Source organism: Pimephales promelas, chromosome 24 (genome assembly GCF_988280905.1).
Source record: "Pimephales promelas chromosome 24, fPimPro1.hap1.1, whole genome shotgun sequence".
Classification (NCBI taxonomy): Eukaryota; Metazoa; Chordata; class Actinopteri; order Cypriniformes; family Leuciscidae; genus Pimephales; species Pimephales promelas.
The window spans coordinates 28,355,902-28,374,631 of NC_142792.1; the positions used below are offsets into that span (position 1 = coordinate 28,355,902).

Consider the following 18,730-nt stretch of genomic DNA (forward strand, 5'->3'; position numbering starts at 1 on the left):
TTTTGGTCCTTGAGTGTAGGTTTTGCTAATAGTGGGAAAGTTTTAATTTTAGTGTGTAAGAAATTGAAAAAAACTGTAAGCCTTAAAGTTCTCCATAATTAAGGGTGTGGACACAACAGTGACAGGGAACCGCTGCCGTCACTACTAGTGTTTAGGTGTGTTCGACATCGGCTGGATGAAACCGATCGGTGAGATTTGCTTGCAGGCGCGAGGAGCTGAAAACTGAGCTGACACTTTCTGCTTCCACAAATTACACTTTCTGGAATTTGTCAATTACACAGACTCTTCAGAGACATTTTCATTCAATACTTAATACAGCATTTGTTTGAACATGAATAAAGTTAAAAATAAGCCTATACTATCAATGCATTGGGGTCTACATTTTATATTCAGTTTTATTTTTTATAATCATGACAACATATAACATCGTGACTGCATGAAAAGAGCTTTACTGCTTTAAAACAGATCTGAGAGCATTAGTGGAACTGAAGGTGTGGGAATAAACATGAAACACATGTGATGGTTGTCATGCGGTGAATCCAGCCAATCGTTAAAAAACAGCAGAGCTTGTGCAGCCGCAGTCCTCCGGCGGCTCTCGAATCGCTCACGTACTTTGATGGCATATGTCATAATCATGTGGCGTCAGCGCTGTCTCAAGTCTGACAAAATCTCTAGCCGGCATGCACTGCTCAAGTCAGCCACCGATCGGTCTGTGCAGCCGGACAAGCTTTTGTCTGTTAGAGTCACTTCAGCTAATCCTGCTTTTTGCCCATTTTCGTTTATGCGATAGTGATGCGTTACGTTTGTAAAACATAAACACGACAGTACATGCAAGTCCATGAGATGAATCAATGTAACTCTAAACCATGAGTAAAATCATTCCTGTGTTTTGTTATTGCCGGTTTATCTGACCCTCATGTAAAGGATTGACCCTCTTCTGAACGGAGGCGGGGAGCAGCAGCTTAATTGCATTTAAAGAGAAACAAAAACATTTTTGTCAAAGTTCTCTTGCCTCCCAAGTCTTTCTGGTAGAAATGGGAGCTCTAGTGCAAGTTCTACTGGGAAGACTCTAATCTAACTGATTAATTAAATAATCACGGTATTCATTGACCTCAGATCTAGCCAATCACCACTCAGACATTTGGAGTACTTAAGCCTGGTTAACACCCATTACTATGTTTGCAAAAACTGACGCCGGTGTTCATCCCCATCCTTCCCAACACCACCCGGTCGTTCTCTTGTCTCCTGAGTCTTTCTGGTTGAACTACTTTACCTGTGCGCTTACCGAAAATAATTGCACACCTTATAGACCTTATGTAGCCCCGCCCCTTTTCAGTGCTGCGCTCGTTGTCTTTTGACTTCCGGTCTGCATTTCTACCGCGAGTTTGCATAGGTATGAATGAACTGCTCATAAATAATTTCCCGGTCGACATTTGTTAAAACATCTGCTTTACAATGCTTATGATAAACATTACAATGCTCATGATAACTTTTGTTAACTCTACAGTAAGTAAATCCACTTCACCAGATAATTACTCCTCGACAGGGATGCCATAGAAATACACAGAGCAACCGCGAAACCGGAAGTTCAAAGACAATATTCTAAAGATTACGGCGCCCACGTTTCTCTGGTGCATAAGGTCTATAATGTTCAACAGCCAATCAGAATGAAGCATTCAACAGCTACGTAGTATAACTACAGCTAAACCTCTGCACATTCTCAATAAGAACTTTATTAAATGTAGTCATGTAATCTATAATAAAGTGTAACTAGTTTGTCATAAGTGAATATTGTAAAGGTGTTTTTGAAGTTTAATCGAAGCTCTTCCTGCTCTACATACTTGAGTTTCTCCAGTCTGTAGTTTGGATCCTTGAGTTTATCAGAGAGCAGCTTGACTCCTGAATCTCCTGGGTGGTTGTAGCTCAGATCCAGCTCTCTCAGGTGTGAGGGGTTTGAACTCAGAGCTGAAGATACATAACCACAGCCTTCCTCTGTCACCATACAGCCAGACAATCTACAAAAACATACAGCAACAGTCCACATGACATTAGTTTGGCATTCACATCAGTCTCCTTCACACAATGACCTGCGTAGTTTGTACTTTCAGCTGTTATTTTCTGTAGATTCTTAAAAGTAACAAAAACATTAATTAGCATAGCATTAATTATGATTGTGGCTTTTCTCAAAAAAAGAAATCTGGGTGGGGGGTTCTGCGCTCCTATTGGTTTTTGGTTTGATGGTTGTCAGTGTAAAGTCACACTGCCAGAATTTCTTCTTATATTTACTTGTAATATGATCAAACATTTCAGATGTTGACCTAGGAACAGAGGAATCTTTTCAAGGATTCAAAAATGTGTCTCTGACAGTCAAATCGTGGCCAAAATCGTACAGTGTGAACCTGCATTTAGCAGCAGGGAACAGTAAAGGTAAAGGACACCTAAGTAGTAAGTTTAGGCATAGGGATGAAACCCTGAAGTGACATTTTTAATTTCTCTCACCTTAATCAGCTTATCAACTTCTACACTGCTTCAGTGTTTCTTTTTTAACACTCTGAATGTGGATTATATAAACACTGAGCAGTGTCCATTACTGGGGATTTTGATGCGTGGAATCATTCTGGAGAAGATCAACATTAAAGTATGATTTTTGCACCAGAGGGCAGGTAGCAAGGTCAAGCCCCAGTGATGATGTTAATTGGTGTGGTGATGAATATTGGTATTGAATGCATTATTTTCTGACTGCAAATGTCATGTCCATAATTACAACAAAATTGGAAATTACAACAATGCAAATGCTGTTTTTGTCTTTTCTTCTGGCATTGTATCAGATTTGTTGACAAAATTGTAAAAATATATATTTTTGTATTAATTGTTTAATGGAAACCCATTTACCTCAGTATCTGTAGCTGACAGTTTGGACTCTTCAGTCCACTAGAAAGCAGCTTCACTCCTGAATCCTGCAGGTCATTGTTACTCAGGTCCAGCTCTCTCAGGACGTTTGAGGATTGAAGAACTGAAGACAAACTCTCACAAGATTGAACGGTGAGATTACAGCTATGTAACCTGTGTGGAGAACAAAACAAACAGCAATATTAAGGCCTGTTCACACCGGGACGAATTTCGCGCGCGTTATTCGTCGACGTTTAACGCCTCGTGACTAAACAATGGGCGCCAATGTGAGTGTTCACACCGACGCGAAAAACGGCACGCGTAAAAGCGTCATTTTTAAAAAAACGCCTCGGGTTCGTTTTTTTGGTTTGACGCACCGCGTCAAAACCTATCCGACCAACGAGATCGGCGGGTTTGCTCACGTGTCTGGTACTTCTGAAGTTACAGTAAAACACAACTTGAGGGCGCTCAAACACAAAACGGTCTTGCCGAGCACACATACGGCGAAGAAGAGACAAGATACCTACTGTATGGGCAAGATGAATGTTGAGCTGCTGGTCTCGGAGCACAAAGAGCTATAAGATAATATTTATATTAGTATTTCTGTAATAAGTATAAGTATAGTATAGGGTGACCAACAGTCCTGTTTTCCCGGGACATGTGTAAAACGGTCACTTTGTGCTTTATAGAAATCTGAGTTGAGATGAGAACTGCGCATAGTGTTCATAGTGTCAGTTAGATTTCGACAAGTGAGGAGAGGAGAGAACCGCTGTGCCGACTCTTTGTATTCTTTCTTTTATTTTATTTTTCTATTGTGACCAGATGTTTGTTTGTTTGTTTTCTCTCGCTCGATCCCCGTGTATGAGGAGGACGAGTGTGACGTTTGAGTGGTTTTATTAAACGCGGGGAAATACGACAACTCTCGTCTCTCGTGCATCTGTTCATCTGACAACTGCTATGTTTTTATCTCTGGGCAACATCTCAACTTTGCGTTACACATGTCCTGTTTCCACGTCCTGTCCTGACTGTTTTTAAGTGATGAAAATGTCCTGGTTTTCAAACAAAAACTGCTGGGAAAGATCAGTTCTACAGCAAAATATAGATGGACAAACATGGTGGACGAGGAAGAAAAACAAGATAAAGAAAATGAAAACTAAAGATATAAATAGATTTTGTTAGTTCGTTTTTGTAAGTTTGTGAGAGCTATTTTTGTTACATTTGGAGGCATTTTTTAGTTATTTATTATTTATATATTTATTTTTCTAATACAGAAGACATTATTTCTATCATTATTTCATTCTTTTTTTTTCTATCTGTCAAAATAAAACATTGAGACATGAATATGATCACCCTAGTATAGTATTCTATTATTATTATTTCTGTTTTACATTAAGCGCCATCTAATGTCAGGGAATGAATTTGCATGTTCACTCGGCTCATCGTCAGCGAAAAACGCTTGGGTGTGAACACAAAAAACGCGTTGAAAAACGCTGACGAATAACGCGCGCTGATATTCGTCCCGGTGTGTACGGGCCTTTAATGTGTTTTTCATGTAGGGTTTATAACAGGGGTTCTCAGCTCAGGCCCTTGAGATCCTCTTTCTGGCCGAGTTTAGCTCAAACTCTTATCAAATACACCTGAACAAACTAATCACGGTCATCTGGATTACAATAAAGTTGCAGGCAGGAGAGTCTGATCAGGGTTAAACTCTGCAGGAAAGTAGATCTTGAGGGCCAGAGATGAGAACCCGTGGTCTATAATCTGAAACACACATAGCAAAATCACCAGAGTAAAATTAACATTACTCAGTGTTCATATGTGTCCACTGTACAATCTACAACTGACTTACACACAGATACACAGCCTAAGATGAAATCAACTGAATATAAAATAAGACATTACATCTCTCAAGATCTCAGCAGAGGATGATTAAACAAACACTAACCAGGAGGATTTTAACTTTATCCATGACAATGACATATCCAGAGCCGGTCCACCCTATATGCAAAGAACACAAGTTGCCCAAACCACCAGTCGCCCCCTTGCTCTCAAAGATGTGTTCATGATTAGGGCTCCACGATCAATTTAATTAAATTTAAATTTTACTTTGAATGATTATGAAAACACCATTTCCTTTGAAGCAGTGTGCTGTCGCCCTTCCTACGTAACTTTCAAATCAGTCGAATCATGTAATGTGATACACAGTCTCCTTCTGGATGTTCTCGATACTAAAAAGAAGTGTAAAGTTAAAAGTGTATTGACCAGTGAGCAAGATACTGTTCCCCAGGCGGCTTTCTGTGTACGCAATCCAAAATGGAGCAAAACACGGACAAGTATAGGCTACTCTGAGCCTCAGGTGTGTGCTTAAATGGACAAATACACACAGAAATATGTCCAAATGTCTTCAATTAAATGCAGTCAGTAATGTTTTAAGTAGGGACGCACTGAGAGTAACAACACTACACAACCCTCACTGAGATAACACACACTGACACTCAGAACACACTGAGAGGAAAACACTACACAACCCTCACTGAGATAACACACACTGACACTCAGAACACACTGAGAGTAACAACACTACACAACCTCACTGAGATAACACACACTGTCACTCAGAACACACTGAGAGTAACAACACTACACAACCCTCACTGAGATAACACACACTGACACTCAGAACACACTGAGAGTAACAACACTACACAACCCTCACTGAGATAACACACACTGACACTCAGAACACACTGAGAGTAACAACACTACACAACCCTCACTGAGATAACACACACTGACACTCAGAACACACTGAGAGTAACACACTACACAACCCTCACTGAGATAACACACACTGACACTCAGAACACACTGAGAGTAACACACTACACAACCCTCACTGAGATAACACACACTGACACTCAGAACACACTGAGAGTAACACACTACACAACCCTCACTGAGATAACACACACTGACACTCAGAACACACTGAGAGTAACACACTACACAACCCTCACTGAGATAACACACACTAACACTCAGAACACACTGAGAGTAACACACTACACAACCCTCACTGAGATAACACACACTGACACTCAGAACACACTGAGAGTAACAACACTACACAACCCTCACTGAGATAACACACACTGACACTCAGAACACACTGAGAGAAACAACACTACACAACCCTCACTGAGATAACACACACTGACACTCAGAACACACTGAGAGTAACACACTACACAACCCTCACTGAGATAACACACACTGACACTCAGAACACACTGAGAGTAACACACTACACAACCCTCACTGAGATAACACACACTGTTACTCAGAACACACTGAGAGTAACAACACTACACAACCCTCACTGAGATAACACACACTGACACTCAGAACACACTGATAGTAACACACTACACAACCCTCACTGAGATAACACACACTGACACTCAGAACACACTGAGAGTAACACACTACACAACCCTCACTGAGATAACACACACTGACACTCAGAACACACTGAGAGTAACACACTACACAACCCTCACTGAGATAACACACACTGTTACTCAGAACACACTGAGAGTAACAACACTACACAACCCTCACTGAGATAACACACACTGACACTCAGAACACACTGAGAGTAACACACTACACAACCCTCACTGAGATAACACACACTGACACTCAGAACACACTGAGAGTAACACACTACACAACCCTCACTGAGATAACACACACTGACACTCAGAACACACTGAGAGTAACACACTACACAACCCTCACTGAGATAACACACACTAACACTCAGAACACACTGAGAGTAACAACACTACACAACCCTCACTGAGATAACACACACTGACACTCAGAACACACTGAGAGTAACAACACTACACAACCCTCACTGAGATAACACACACTGACACTCAGAACACACTGAGAGTAACAAACTACACAACCCTCACTGAGATAACACACACTGACACTCAGAACACACTGAGAGTAACACACTACACAACCCTCACTGAGATAACACACACTAACACTCAGAACACACTGAGAGTAACAACACTACACAACCCTCACTGAGATAACACACACTGACACTCAGAACACACTGAGAGGAACACACTACACAACCCTCACTGAGATAACACACACTGACACTCAGAACACACTGAGAGTAACACACTACACAACCTCACTGAGATAACACACACTGACACTCAGAACACACTGAGAGTAACACACTACACAACCCTCACTGAGATAACACACACTGACACTCAGAAAACACTGAGAGTAACACTACACAACCCTCACTGAGATAACACACACTGACACACAGAACACACTGAGAGTAACACACTACACAACCCTCACTGAGATAACACACACTGACACACAGAACACACTGAGAGTAACACACTACACAACCCTCACTGAGATAACACACACTGACACTCAGAACACACTGAGAGTAACACTACACAACCCTCACTGAGATAACACACACTGACACTCAGAACACACTGAGAGTAACACACTACACAACCCTCACTGAGATAACACACACTGACACTCAGAACACACTGAGAGGAACAACACTACACAACCCTCACTGAGATAACACACACTAACACTCAGAACACACTGAGAGTAACACACTACACAACTCTCACTGAGATAACACACACTGACACTCAGAACACACTGAGAGTAACACACTACACAACCCTCACTGAGATAACACACACCGACACTCAGAACACACTGAGAGTAACAACACTACACAACCCTCACTGACATAACACACACTGACACTCAGAACACACTGAGAGTAACACACTACACAACCCTCACTGAGATAACACACACTGACACTCAGAACACACTGAGAGGAACACACTACACAACCCTCACTGAGATAACACACACTGACACTCAGAGTTACAGAAAATCCAAACTTTTCATCTTTACAGTTTCAACAATTTCAGACTTCATACAGAGTAATATTTTCTTCAAAGAAAAGAGTGGCATTCTTTCATTTGGTATATTTTCATTTTTAGACACGAATTGAAAATTAGCAGTTTGCTTCAATAGTCTAGTATTACAGTAATGAGAAAAAAAGGTAGAAACTAAAAGTACACACTGTAATCCTGTAATCCTGCCTCTCTCCAGCATTGGGCCACAAGTGTTCGGCCGTTCAGCTGAAATTGTTTGAACATCAGCAGTGTGTGAAAGGCACAAGGCTGAAATCTATTCTGTTTTGAATGAGTGGTTCACAGTTTTGACAGCAGTGTGTTAGCATTTGAACAAAGTGCTGTAAATCCACAGTGTTGTGCAGGTTGTGTTTAAAGTCGTGGGATAAGTGTGTAGAGTTTTGAAAACTGTGTTCAAGCACTGAAAAACGAACTAGAGTTTGGTCCACATGAACTGCTGCTGTGCAGACTGGAGTTAGAGTTTAGCACATGTAGCTCCAGTTGTGCTCACTGTCGTTTAGCAATCGAAAAAAACTGTAAATTACAGGTTTTTTTCAATTGTTTACACGCAATTTTGAAAACCGGGTTCTTTTTTTCAAAATATAATCACAATTATCCAAACACCACACTCAATTGGCATAATTCCTAGATTGTTTGCAAAATGACACACCTCTGTCAAAACATACACACTTCAGTCAAAAGATATACACATATATGTAAAAATGCTATCAGTTTTCATTTAACCAACACAGTCCTCAATGATCAGACACTATTGCAGCCAGTTTCACACTGCTGTGATAAATAAAAAACACATTTGTATAAAAGCTATTTTTAGGAAATATCATGTGCTAGATTTTTGACCAGACATTGTTATGTAAGGGATAATTTAGATGAAAAAAATAGTGATTTCTGCAGACTTATATTTCAAGTATTTATTTACAGTATCTCTTACCACAATCTGTTACAGTAATCAACCTGTAACGGTTACCAGCTGGAGTGCCCTATTGAGCCTCCAGAGGGCACTCCAGATAAGACTATGTTTCACACAAACTACAGTTCCCAGAACTCACTGCCCGGACTCATCATCACTGATCACATTCACCTGTACCTCATTCACTATTGCATTCACCTGTCTCATCTTGTTAGTCTGGCTATATATACCATGTTCATTCAGTCACTCACCGCGAAGTCTTGTTTTAGTGTTACACTGCAATTCTGAGCATTCTACGGGTTTCTTGTCTCTTGGTTTTTGGATATCTTGCCCTGTTCCCTGGATTACTCTCTTGCCTCTGGTCCCTGCCTGTTTTGTTTGTTTCTCTGTGTATCTGTCTTGGACTGCCTATCTGTGTATGACCCTTGCCTGTACATTGGATTACGCCTCTGGATTGCCCTCAAATAAAGCTGCATTTGGATCTACATCTCCCAGTCTCGGAGCAGTTTGTAACAGAAGACTTCGCCCTGCCAAGATCCAGCAGCAATCACCACCTATGAATCCAGCAGTACTTCAGGAAAATCTGCAAGTAGGTGCCCTCGCCTGATCTGAATCCCCAGGATGACTGCCGCTATGCCTGATTGGTCGGAGTACCTGCGCATCCTGTCGGATGTGCGGGCTCAACTAGATCTTTGCACCCTGCCAGTTATTCGTGTTATCATGCGAGATATCAACATCAGCCCTGCCGAGCCTGCGCTCCGCGTCAGTCCTGCCGAGCCCGAGCGTTCATCATCGCTAGTTCCGTCCAGCCCTCCCGAGCATGAACTCCCCTCACCGCTGGTTCCGTCCAGCCTTCCCGAATCTGAACTCCCCTCACCGCTGGTTCCGTCCAGCCTTCCCGAATCTGAACTCCCCTCACCGCTGGTTCCGTCTAGCCCTCCAGAGCCTGAACTTCCCTCATCGCTGGTTCCGTCCAGTCCCCCCGAGCATGAACTCTCTTCACCGCTGGTTCCATCCAGCCTTCCCGAATCTGAAATCCCCTCACCGCTGGTTCCGACCAGTCCCGTCAAGCCAACGCCAGTGACCGTCCAGCCAGCACCGGTGACCGTCCAGCCAGCGCCAGAGACCGTCCAGCCAAAGCCAGTGACAGTCCAGCAAGAGCCCGAGACTGTCCAGTCCGAGACCGTCCAGCCAGAGCCAGTGACCGTCCAGCCCGAGACCGTCCAGCCAGAGCCCGAGACCGTCCAGCCCGAGACCGTCCAGCCAGAGCCAGTGACCGTCCAGCTCGAGACCGTCCAGCCAGAGCCCGAGACCGTCCAGCCCGAGACCGTCCACTCCCCGTCTGCTTCTAATCCGGGGACTCCACCCAAATATTTTTTTGGGGGGGGCCCAGTGTACCAGCCGAGGCCGCCACAGGGGTCTTCACCGCCGTGGCCGCCTGAGGGGTCTTCACCGCCGTGGCCGCCTGAGGGGTCTTCACCGCCGTGGCCGCCTGAGGGGTCTTCACCGCCGTGGCTGCCTGGGGGGTCTTCACCACTGTGGCCGCCTGAGGGACCCACAGTTCCGCCCTGGCCACGTCCACAGCCTGCTCTGCCCTGGCCATGCCCACAGTTTGCTTCGCCTTGGACGCCCGAGGGTCCGACAGCTCCTCCCTGGCCTTCGCCTGCACAGCCTGCTCCGCCCTGGTCGCTTCCACAGCCAGCTCCGCCGCCGTCTCCAGGTCCTTTTCCGCTCCACGGGCCTGGCCCTCCATCCCGCCCCCAGGTCCGCCTCCGCTCCACCTCCCTCCTGGACATTGTGAGGAGCGTCTGGAATCCGCTCCTTAAAGGGGGGGCTATGTAACGGTTACCAGCTGGAGTGCCCTATTGAGCCTCCAGAGGGCACTCCAGATAAGACTATGTTTCACACAAACTACAGTTCCCAGAACTCACTGCCCGGACTCATCATCACTGATCACATTCACCTGTACCTCATTCACTATTGCATTCACCTGTCTCATCTTGTTAGTCTGGCTATATATACCATGTTCATTCAGTCACTCACCGCGAAGTCTTGTTTTAGTGTTACACTGCAATTCTGAGCATTCTACGGGTTTCTTGTCTCTTGGTTTTTGGATATCTTGCCCTGTTCCCTGGATTACTCTCTTGCCTCTGGTCCCTGCCTGTTTTGTTTGTTTCTCTGTGTATCTGTCTTGGACTGCCTATCTGTGTATGACCCTTGCCTGTACATTGGATTACGCCTCTGGATTGCCCTCAAATAAAGCTGCATTTGGATCTACATCTCCCAGTCTCGGAGCAGTTTGTAACACAACCAACAATGAAATCAATGACAAAAATAAAGTCTGTAGACAAATAAAAATTACTGCATGAAGTACATACAGTTTGACTAATGTAAAAGCAACAAGAATACTCTTAAGGGGGTCGCACACCGGGCGCACAGCGCAGCGCCATGTCTTCAAAATTCGAACACATTATTCTCTATGTGTGTACACACACCGGCGGCGCCATTCGGCGTCTGTCAGCGCCGCCCAGCTACGGCTCAGGACCGTGTTCAAAACCCTGCCGCGCCACAGAGCGCCATTTGCATAGTTTTATATTAAAATTGCATTTATTTGTCTCAAATCGTCGTTAATGTACATACTGACTTCACCCTGTGCTGCAATATACATTTAAGCCTATTTAACATTCCTAATTTTCCTAATTCCTAACAGCTTGAATAGTCATATTGGGAAAAAAATGTAAAACAAACATAGCCTTTTTAAATCCATTTTTCAATAGGCTACTCTATCATATTAACCATACACTAACTGGGTTATTATTATTAAGTACCAGTCTAAACCCATCAGTGCGAAATATTAATGCATAGGCGATGTAACGTTTGCCTCACGTGGTTACATTCACGGTCGTGTAGAGCCACCTATTGGATTTACCAGGTCACAACACACTTCAGGTAATTTCTGTAGCGTAGCAGCGGAGCGAAATGGACGAAGAAAAACTCATCAATGAAGTAGGGAGTACTATGAAGGAGTAGGGAGTAATCAATGAAGTAGTTGCCTAGACAACGGACAACGTTAACGGATAACGGATAACGTTACAACAAAATAACAGACTTAACAAGGTGATAGACACTTTTACTTGGTTAATAACGTTCAAACATCAGCTATTTTATTCACTTAACATAAAATATATCCACAAGTTTCCGAGGGGCGCTCCTGTAAAAAATAAAGTGGGTGAAACTTCCGGTGAGGCGGCGGAAGTAGCATTCCAATGGTATTTTGTGTGTTAGTTAGCGAAGAGGCTAGCTGTTTTTCGGAGAATTATTTTACTATTTAAAGACGCCAATCTTTATGAGAGATGTCGTTACGGAGCTCAGGGACAACATGTGCTGTTCGCGGTTGTATGTATAACCGGACTAAACTAATTCAGTGGCTTAAACGTGATTGTTTTGAACATAAGCTGAAAACGAAATCACAGTGATCCTACCAACGACTGAAGTTTCCATCACCTCCCAAAAGACGACGAATCTTCCTGTGTACATTTGTTTAAAATCTTAATGTTCTATAAACTCTATCAGCATGTGTTTGGCTGTTCTCTACTGATGTTACACCTAAACTCAGAATCAAAGCCTGTGTTGACAGAATACCAAATGTGCCAGTTAATGTATTCAAGTAGCACATTCATTTATAATTTTGAATAAACTCCAAAGCACAATGACTAAGTGTGTATTTTTTATTTTAATTGTTTGTCAGCTTGCACAACTGTCTGTCAACATGCCTTGATGAGTATTGATTATTAATAATTATTATTATAATACTCCCAATCAACTACTGCGGAGGGTAAAGGTACTGTTATTTCACCCTTTTTAATTTCGTTGAGGTTGTGTTCCCACATCGTTAGCTAGTTTGGATCTCTATAACTTGAATGACTGTCAACTGTTGAATGAACGAGTGTCAAGCATGTCAAGTAGCGCATTGTTTACTTCAAACCGGAAGTCGCGCCCACTTTTGACGCAAGGCCTCATGGGGCGTAGGAAACTTGTGGATATATATAATACATCCAGTTTAAACTCACCCATCTTGCAGGCAGCTCTTGACTTCTACCAGGAGTTGATTCAAAACTGAGCTCGTGCGAATAGAATGTGCGCGTCCGGTGTGCGATACCTGTGAATTGTTCTAGACGTGGTGCGACGCGACGCGGCGCTGCGCTGCGCGCCCGGTGTGCGACCCCCTTTAGAATAAATGGTTCTATTTAGAACCAGAAATGGTTCCATCCCCCACTTCATATATGGAACTCCAAAATGGCTCTATATAGAACCATTTTTTTGGTAAAAGGTTCTATTGGCCAAGTATGGAACCCCAGGGTTCTATATATAACCCAGAGGAACCCTTTTTAAGAGTGTATAGAACCTTTTAGGGGTTCCAAATACGTAGCACTGATAGACCCTTTTAAGGTTCTATATAGAACCTTTTCTTCTAAGAGTGTGATTTGTGATTTTTTCCTGAGGTTTGGTTGATCTCTTTGTCCAGCTTCCATCAATGTAAGTCCATGGTTGATAACATGGTCAATAAGTGTTGCACAGATTTCTTGAGTCGAGTTTGGTCCTCATCTTCTTTGTTCAGGTTCTATCAACCCTTCAGGTCCTTCTCTACCTCCTTCTCCTCCTCCTCTATCTCCTTCTCCTCTTCTTCTACCTGGGCCTCCTCCTCTACCTCCTTCTCCTCTTCCTCCTTCATCTCCTCTTTGAGCTCCCCCTCTTACGTATTCTCACTCTTCTTCTTCTAGATCTTTCCATTTTTGTTGACAGGTGAACTCACCTGCTGCCTTTTATAGCACACCTGAGTGCTGCGTTTTCAAATTAGCACATGTGTGCTTCCACACATGGTGGATGTGCATATCCAATTCATTCATTAGTGTGGTCAATGGCAAACTGGGGCTTTGTAATGACAAGGAAGCAACCTCACAATCCTTATCTGTGTCTAAGGTGTGAAGATGTGTGTAGAGTTTTACAAATAACTGTGTATAATGTTTTGCAAAAAGGGTGAAGGTGACAACGTGCTTACAATTGTGCAAATGTAGGCTGGTGTTTTGGTCCTTGAGTGTAGGTTTTGCTAATAGTGAGAAAGTTTTAATTTTAGTGTGTAAGAAATTGAAAAAAACTGTAAGCCTTAAAGTTCTCCATAATTAAGGGTGTGGACACAACAGTGACAGGGAACCGCTGCCGTCAGTACTAGTGTTTAGGTGTGTTCGACATCGGCTGGATGAAACCGATCGGTGAGATTTGCTTGCAGGCGCGAGGAGCTGAAAACTGAGCTGACACTTTCTGCTTCCACAAATTACACTTTCTGGAATTTGTCAATTACACAGACTCTTCAGAGACATTTTCATTCAATACTTAATACAGCATTTGTTTGAACATGAATAAAGTTAAAAATAAGCCTATACTATCAATGCATTGGGGTCTACATTTTATATTCAGTTTTATTTTTTATAATCATGACAACATATAACATCGTGACTGCATGAAAAGAGCTTTACTGCTTTAAAACAGATCTGAGAGCATTAGTGGAACTGAAGGTGTGGGAATAAACATGAAACACATGTGATGGTTGTCATGCGGTGAATCCAGCCAATCGTTAAAAAACAGCAGAGCTTGTGTAGCCGCAGTCCTCCGGCGGCTCTCGAATCGCTCACGTACTTTGATGGCATATGTCATAATCATGTGGCGTCAGCGCTGTCTCAAGTCTGACAAAATCTCTAGCCGGCATGCACTGCTCAAGTCAGCCACCGATCGGTCTGTGCAGCCGGACAAGCTTTTGTCTGTTAGAGTCACTTCAGCTAATCCTGCTTTTTGCCCATTTTCGTTTATGCGATAGTGATGCGTTACGTTTGTAAAACATAAACACGACAGTACATGCAAGTCCATGAGATGAATCAATGTAACTCTAAACCATGAGTAAAATCATTCCTGTGTTTTGTTATTGCCGGTTTATCTGACCCTCATGTAAAGGATTGACCCTCTTCTGAATGGAGGCGGGGAGCAGCAGCTTAATTGCATTTAAAGAGAAACAAAAACATTTTTGTCAAAGTTCTCTTGCCTCCCAAGTCTTTCTGGTAGAAATGGGAGCTCTAGTGCAAGTTCTACTGGGAAGACTCTAATCTAACTGATTAATTAATTAATCACGTTATTCATTGACCTCAGATCTAGCCAATCACCACTCAGACATTTGGAGTACTTAAGCCCGGTTAACACCCATTACTATGTTTGCAAAAACTGACGCCGGTGTTCATCCCCATCCTCCCCAACACCACCCGGTCGTTCTCTTGTCTCCTGAGTCTTTCTGGTTGAACTACTTTACCTGTGCGCTTACCGAAAATAATTGCACACCTTATAGACCTTATGTAGCCCCGCCCCTTTTCAGTGCTGCGCTCGTTGTCTTTAGACTTCCGGTCTGCATTTCCACCGCGAGTTTGCATAGGTATGAATGAACTGCTCATAAATAATTTCCCGGTCGACATTTGTTAAAACATCTGGTTTACAATGCTTATGATAAACATTACAATGCTCATGATAACTTTTGTTAACTCTACAGTAAGTAAATCCACTTCACCAGATAATTACTCCTCGACAGGGATGCCATAGAAATACACAGAGCGACCGCGAAACTGGAAGTTCAAAGACAATATTCTAAAGATTACGGCGCCCACGTTTCTCTGGTGCATAAGGTCTATAATGTTCAACAGCCAATCAGAATGAAGCATTCAACAGCTACGTAGTATAACTACAGCTAAACCTCTGCACATTCTCAATAAGAACTTTATTAAATGTAGTCATGTAATCTATAATAAAGTGTAACTAGTTTGTCATAAGTGAATATTGTAAAGGTGTTTTTGAAGTTTAATCGAAGCTCTTCCTGCTCTACATACTTGAGTTTCTCCAGTCTGTAGTTTGGATCCTTGAGTTTATCAGAGAGCAGCTTGACTCCTGAATCTCCTGGGTGGTTGTAGCTCAGATCCAGCTCTCTCAGGTGTGAGGGGTTTGAACTCAGAGCTGAAGATACATAACCACAGCCTTCCTCTGTCACCATACAGCCAGACAATCTACAAAAACATACAGCAACAGTCCACATGACATTAGTTTGGCATTCACATCAGTCTCCTTCACACAATGACCTGCGTAGTTTGTACTTTCAGCTGTTATTTTCTGTAGATTCTTAAAAGTAACAAAAACATTAATTAGCATAGCATTAATTATGATTGTGGCTTTTCTCAAAAAAAGAAATCTGGGTGGGGGGTTCTGCGCTCCTATTGGTTTTTGGTTTGATGGTTGTCAGTGTAAAGTCACACTGCCAGAATTTTGTCTTATATTTACTTGTAATATGATCAAACATTTCAGATGTTGACCTAGGAGCAGAGGAATCTTTTTAAGGATTCAAAAATGTGTCTCTGACAGTCAAATCGTGGCCAAAATCGTACAGTGTGAACCTGCATTTAGCAGCAGGGAACAGTAAAGGTAAAGGACACCTAAGTAGTAAGTTTAGGCATAGGGATGAAACCCTGAAGTGACATTTTTAATTTCTCTCACCTTAATTAGCTTATCAACTTCTACACTGCTTCAGTGTTTCTTTTTTAACACTCTGAATGTGGATTATATAAACACTGAGCAGTGTCCATTACTGGGGATTTTGATGCGTGGAATCATTCTGGAGAAGATCAACATTAAAGTATGATTTTTGCACCAGAGGGCAGGTAGCAAGGTCAAGCCCCAGTGATGATGTTAATTGGTGTGGTGATGAATATTGGTATTGAATGCATTATTTTCTGACTGCAAATGTTATGTCCATAATTACAACAAAATTGGAAATTACAACAATGCAAATGCGGTTTTTGTCTCTTCTTCTGGCATTGTATCAGATTTGTTGACAAAATTGTAAAAATATATTTTTTTGTATTAATTGTTTAATGGAAACCCATTTACCTCAGTATCTGTAGCTGACAGTTTGGACTCTTCAGTCCATCAGAAAGAAGCTTCACTCCTGAATCCTGCAGGTCATTGTTACTCAGGTCCAGCTCTCTCAGGACGTTTGAGGATTGAAGAACTGAAGACAAACTCTCACAAGATTGAATGGTGAGATTACAGCTATGTAACCTGTGTGGAGAACAAAACAAACAGCAATATTAATGTGTTTTTCATGTAGGGTTTATAACAGGGGTTCTCAGCTCAGGCCCTTGAGATCCTCTTTCTGGCCGAGTTTAGCTCAAACTCTTATCAAATACACCTGAACAAACTAATCACTGTCATCTGGATTACTATAAAGTTGCAGGCAGGAGAGTCTGATCAGGGTTAAACTCTGTAGGAAAGTGGATCTTGAGGGCCAGAGATGAGAACCCGTGGTCTATAATCTGAAACACACATAGCAAAATCACCAGAGTAAAATGAACATTGCTCAGTGTTCATATGTGTCCACTGTACAATCTACAACTGACTTACACACAGACACACAGCCTAAGATGAAATAAACTGAATATAAAATAAGACATTACATCACTCAAGATCTCAGCAGAGGATGATTAAACAACCACTAACCAGGAGGATTTTAACTTTATCCATGACAATGACATATCAAGAGCCGGTCCTCCCTATATGCAAAGAACACAAGTTGCCCAAACCACCAGTCGCCCCCTTGCTCTCAAAGATGTGTTCATGATTAGGGCTCCAAGATCAATTTAATTAAATTTAAATTTTACTTTGAATGATTATGAAAACACCATTTCCTTTGAAGCAGTGTGCTGTCGCCCTTCCTACGTAACTTTCAAATCAGTCGAATCATGTAACGTGATACACAGTCTCCTTCTGGATGTTCTCGATACTAAAAAGAAGTGTAAAGTTAAAAGTGTATTGACCAGTGAGCAAGATACTGTTCCCCAGGCGACATTCTGTGTACGCAATCCAAAATGGAGCAAAACACGGACAAGTATAGGCTACTCTGAGCTTCAGGTATGTGCTTAAATGGACAAATACACACAGAAATATGTCCAAATGTCTTCAATTAAATGCAGTCAGTAATGTTTTAAGTAGGGACGAACAAATACCACTTTTTCCAGAAGGAGTCCAATATCAATACTTTAATTTTTGGTATTTGCTGAGACCGACACCTGTATTTTCACTACATTTGTAACTTTTTAATATATTGAAACCAAAAGATTTTAAAACCATATTAGTTGGCTTAATTTGTTTAGTAAATATATATTTCCTCCAGTTATTTTCATGCTTAAGCCTGTTAAACTGTATTTTGAGAGGTTCAGTTGCTCTACCATATTTGATCCATCATGTAATTGCACAGCACATATTTAGAGCAGCTCCAGCAGGGCTCAGTGCTGAGGATTGGGTCAGTGGTTCAAATGTTTAGATACCAGTGACAATTTACTAGTGACAATGACAAACCACTAGCATATAGTTTTCCTATTGTTAGTTTAAAGCAGTGTTTCTCAAACTTTTTCAGCCCAAGGGCTACTTTATCTTTTATCGCAATTTTTTTTCTGAGGACCACCTAACCAAATCCCACTCTAACATGCCCCCCAAAAAACAACACAATTGTAAGGGTAAGCTAATTATTAAAACACAAATGCAATAATATGATCAGGAATTATTATTTGAATTTTATTTAATTTGAAAAAGTAAATGTGAAATGAGCTGCAGCTTAATATGAACAACAAACTGCACATGTGGGGGAGCCATTAGTTTAAAACTGAGGTGGTGGGCATATGCAGTCTATGGTTGTAACTATGGTAACAATAAAATGCTGAAAAATATGTTCCCCTTAATGTCCAAATATTCACTGAAATTACTGGGATTCTACACATGAAACAAAAACTAGTACATTACTAAACTAACAGATCTGTAGATTTTATAT

General features: G+C 42.0%; 2 protein-coding genes across 2 annotated transcripts in view; both read right to left on the minus strand.

Moving 5' to 3' along the window:
* LOC148969338 (protein NLRC3-like) overlaps nucleotides 1-18,730 on the minus strand; it is a 287,825-nt gene that overhangs the window by 163,475 nt on the left and 105,620 nt on the right. The gene's annotated exons all lie outside the window — the stretch shown is intronic.
* LOC148969339 (NACHT, LRR and PYD domains-containing protein 3-like) overlaps nucleotides 1-18,730 on the minus strand; it is a 50,392-nt gene that overhangs the window by 16,793 nt on the left and 14,869 nt on the right. Inside the window, exons 4-6 of the mRNA XM_089126984.1 lie at nucleotides 16,795-16,965; nucleotides 2,893-3,063; nucleotides 1,842-2,015 (exon numbers count right to left, since the gene is read on the minus strand). Of these exons, the coding sequence (XP_088983110.1) occupies nucleotides 1,842-2,015; nucleotides 2,893-3,063; nucleotides 16,795-16,965 (516 nt within the window). The remainder of the gene's footprint in view (nucleotides 1-1,841; nucleotides 2,016-2,892; nucleotides 3,064-16,794; nucleotides 16,966-18,730) is intronic.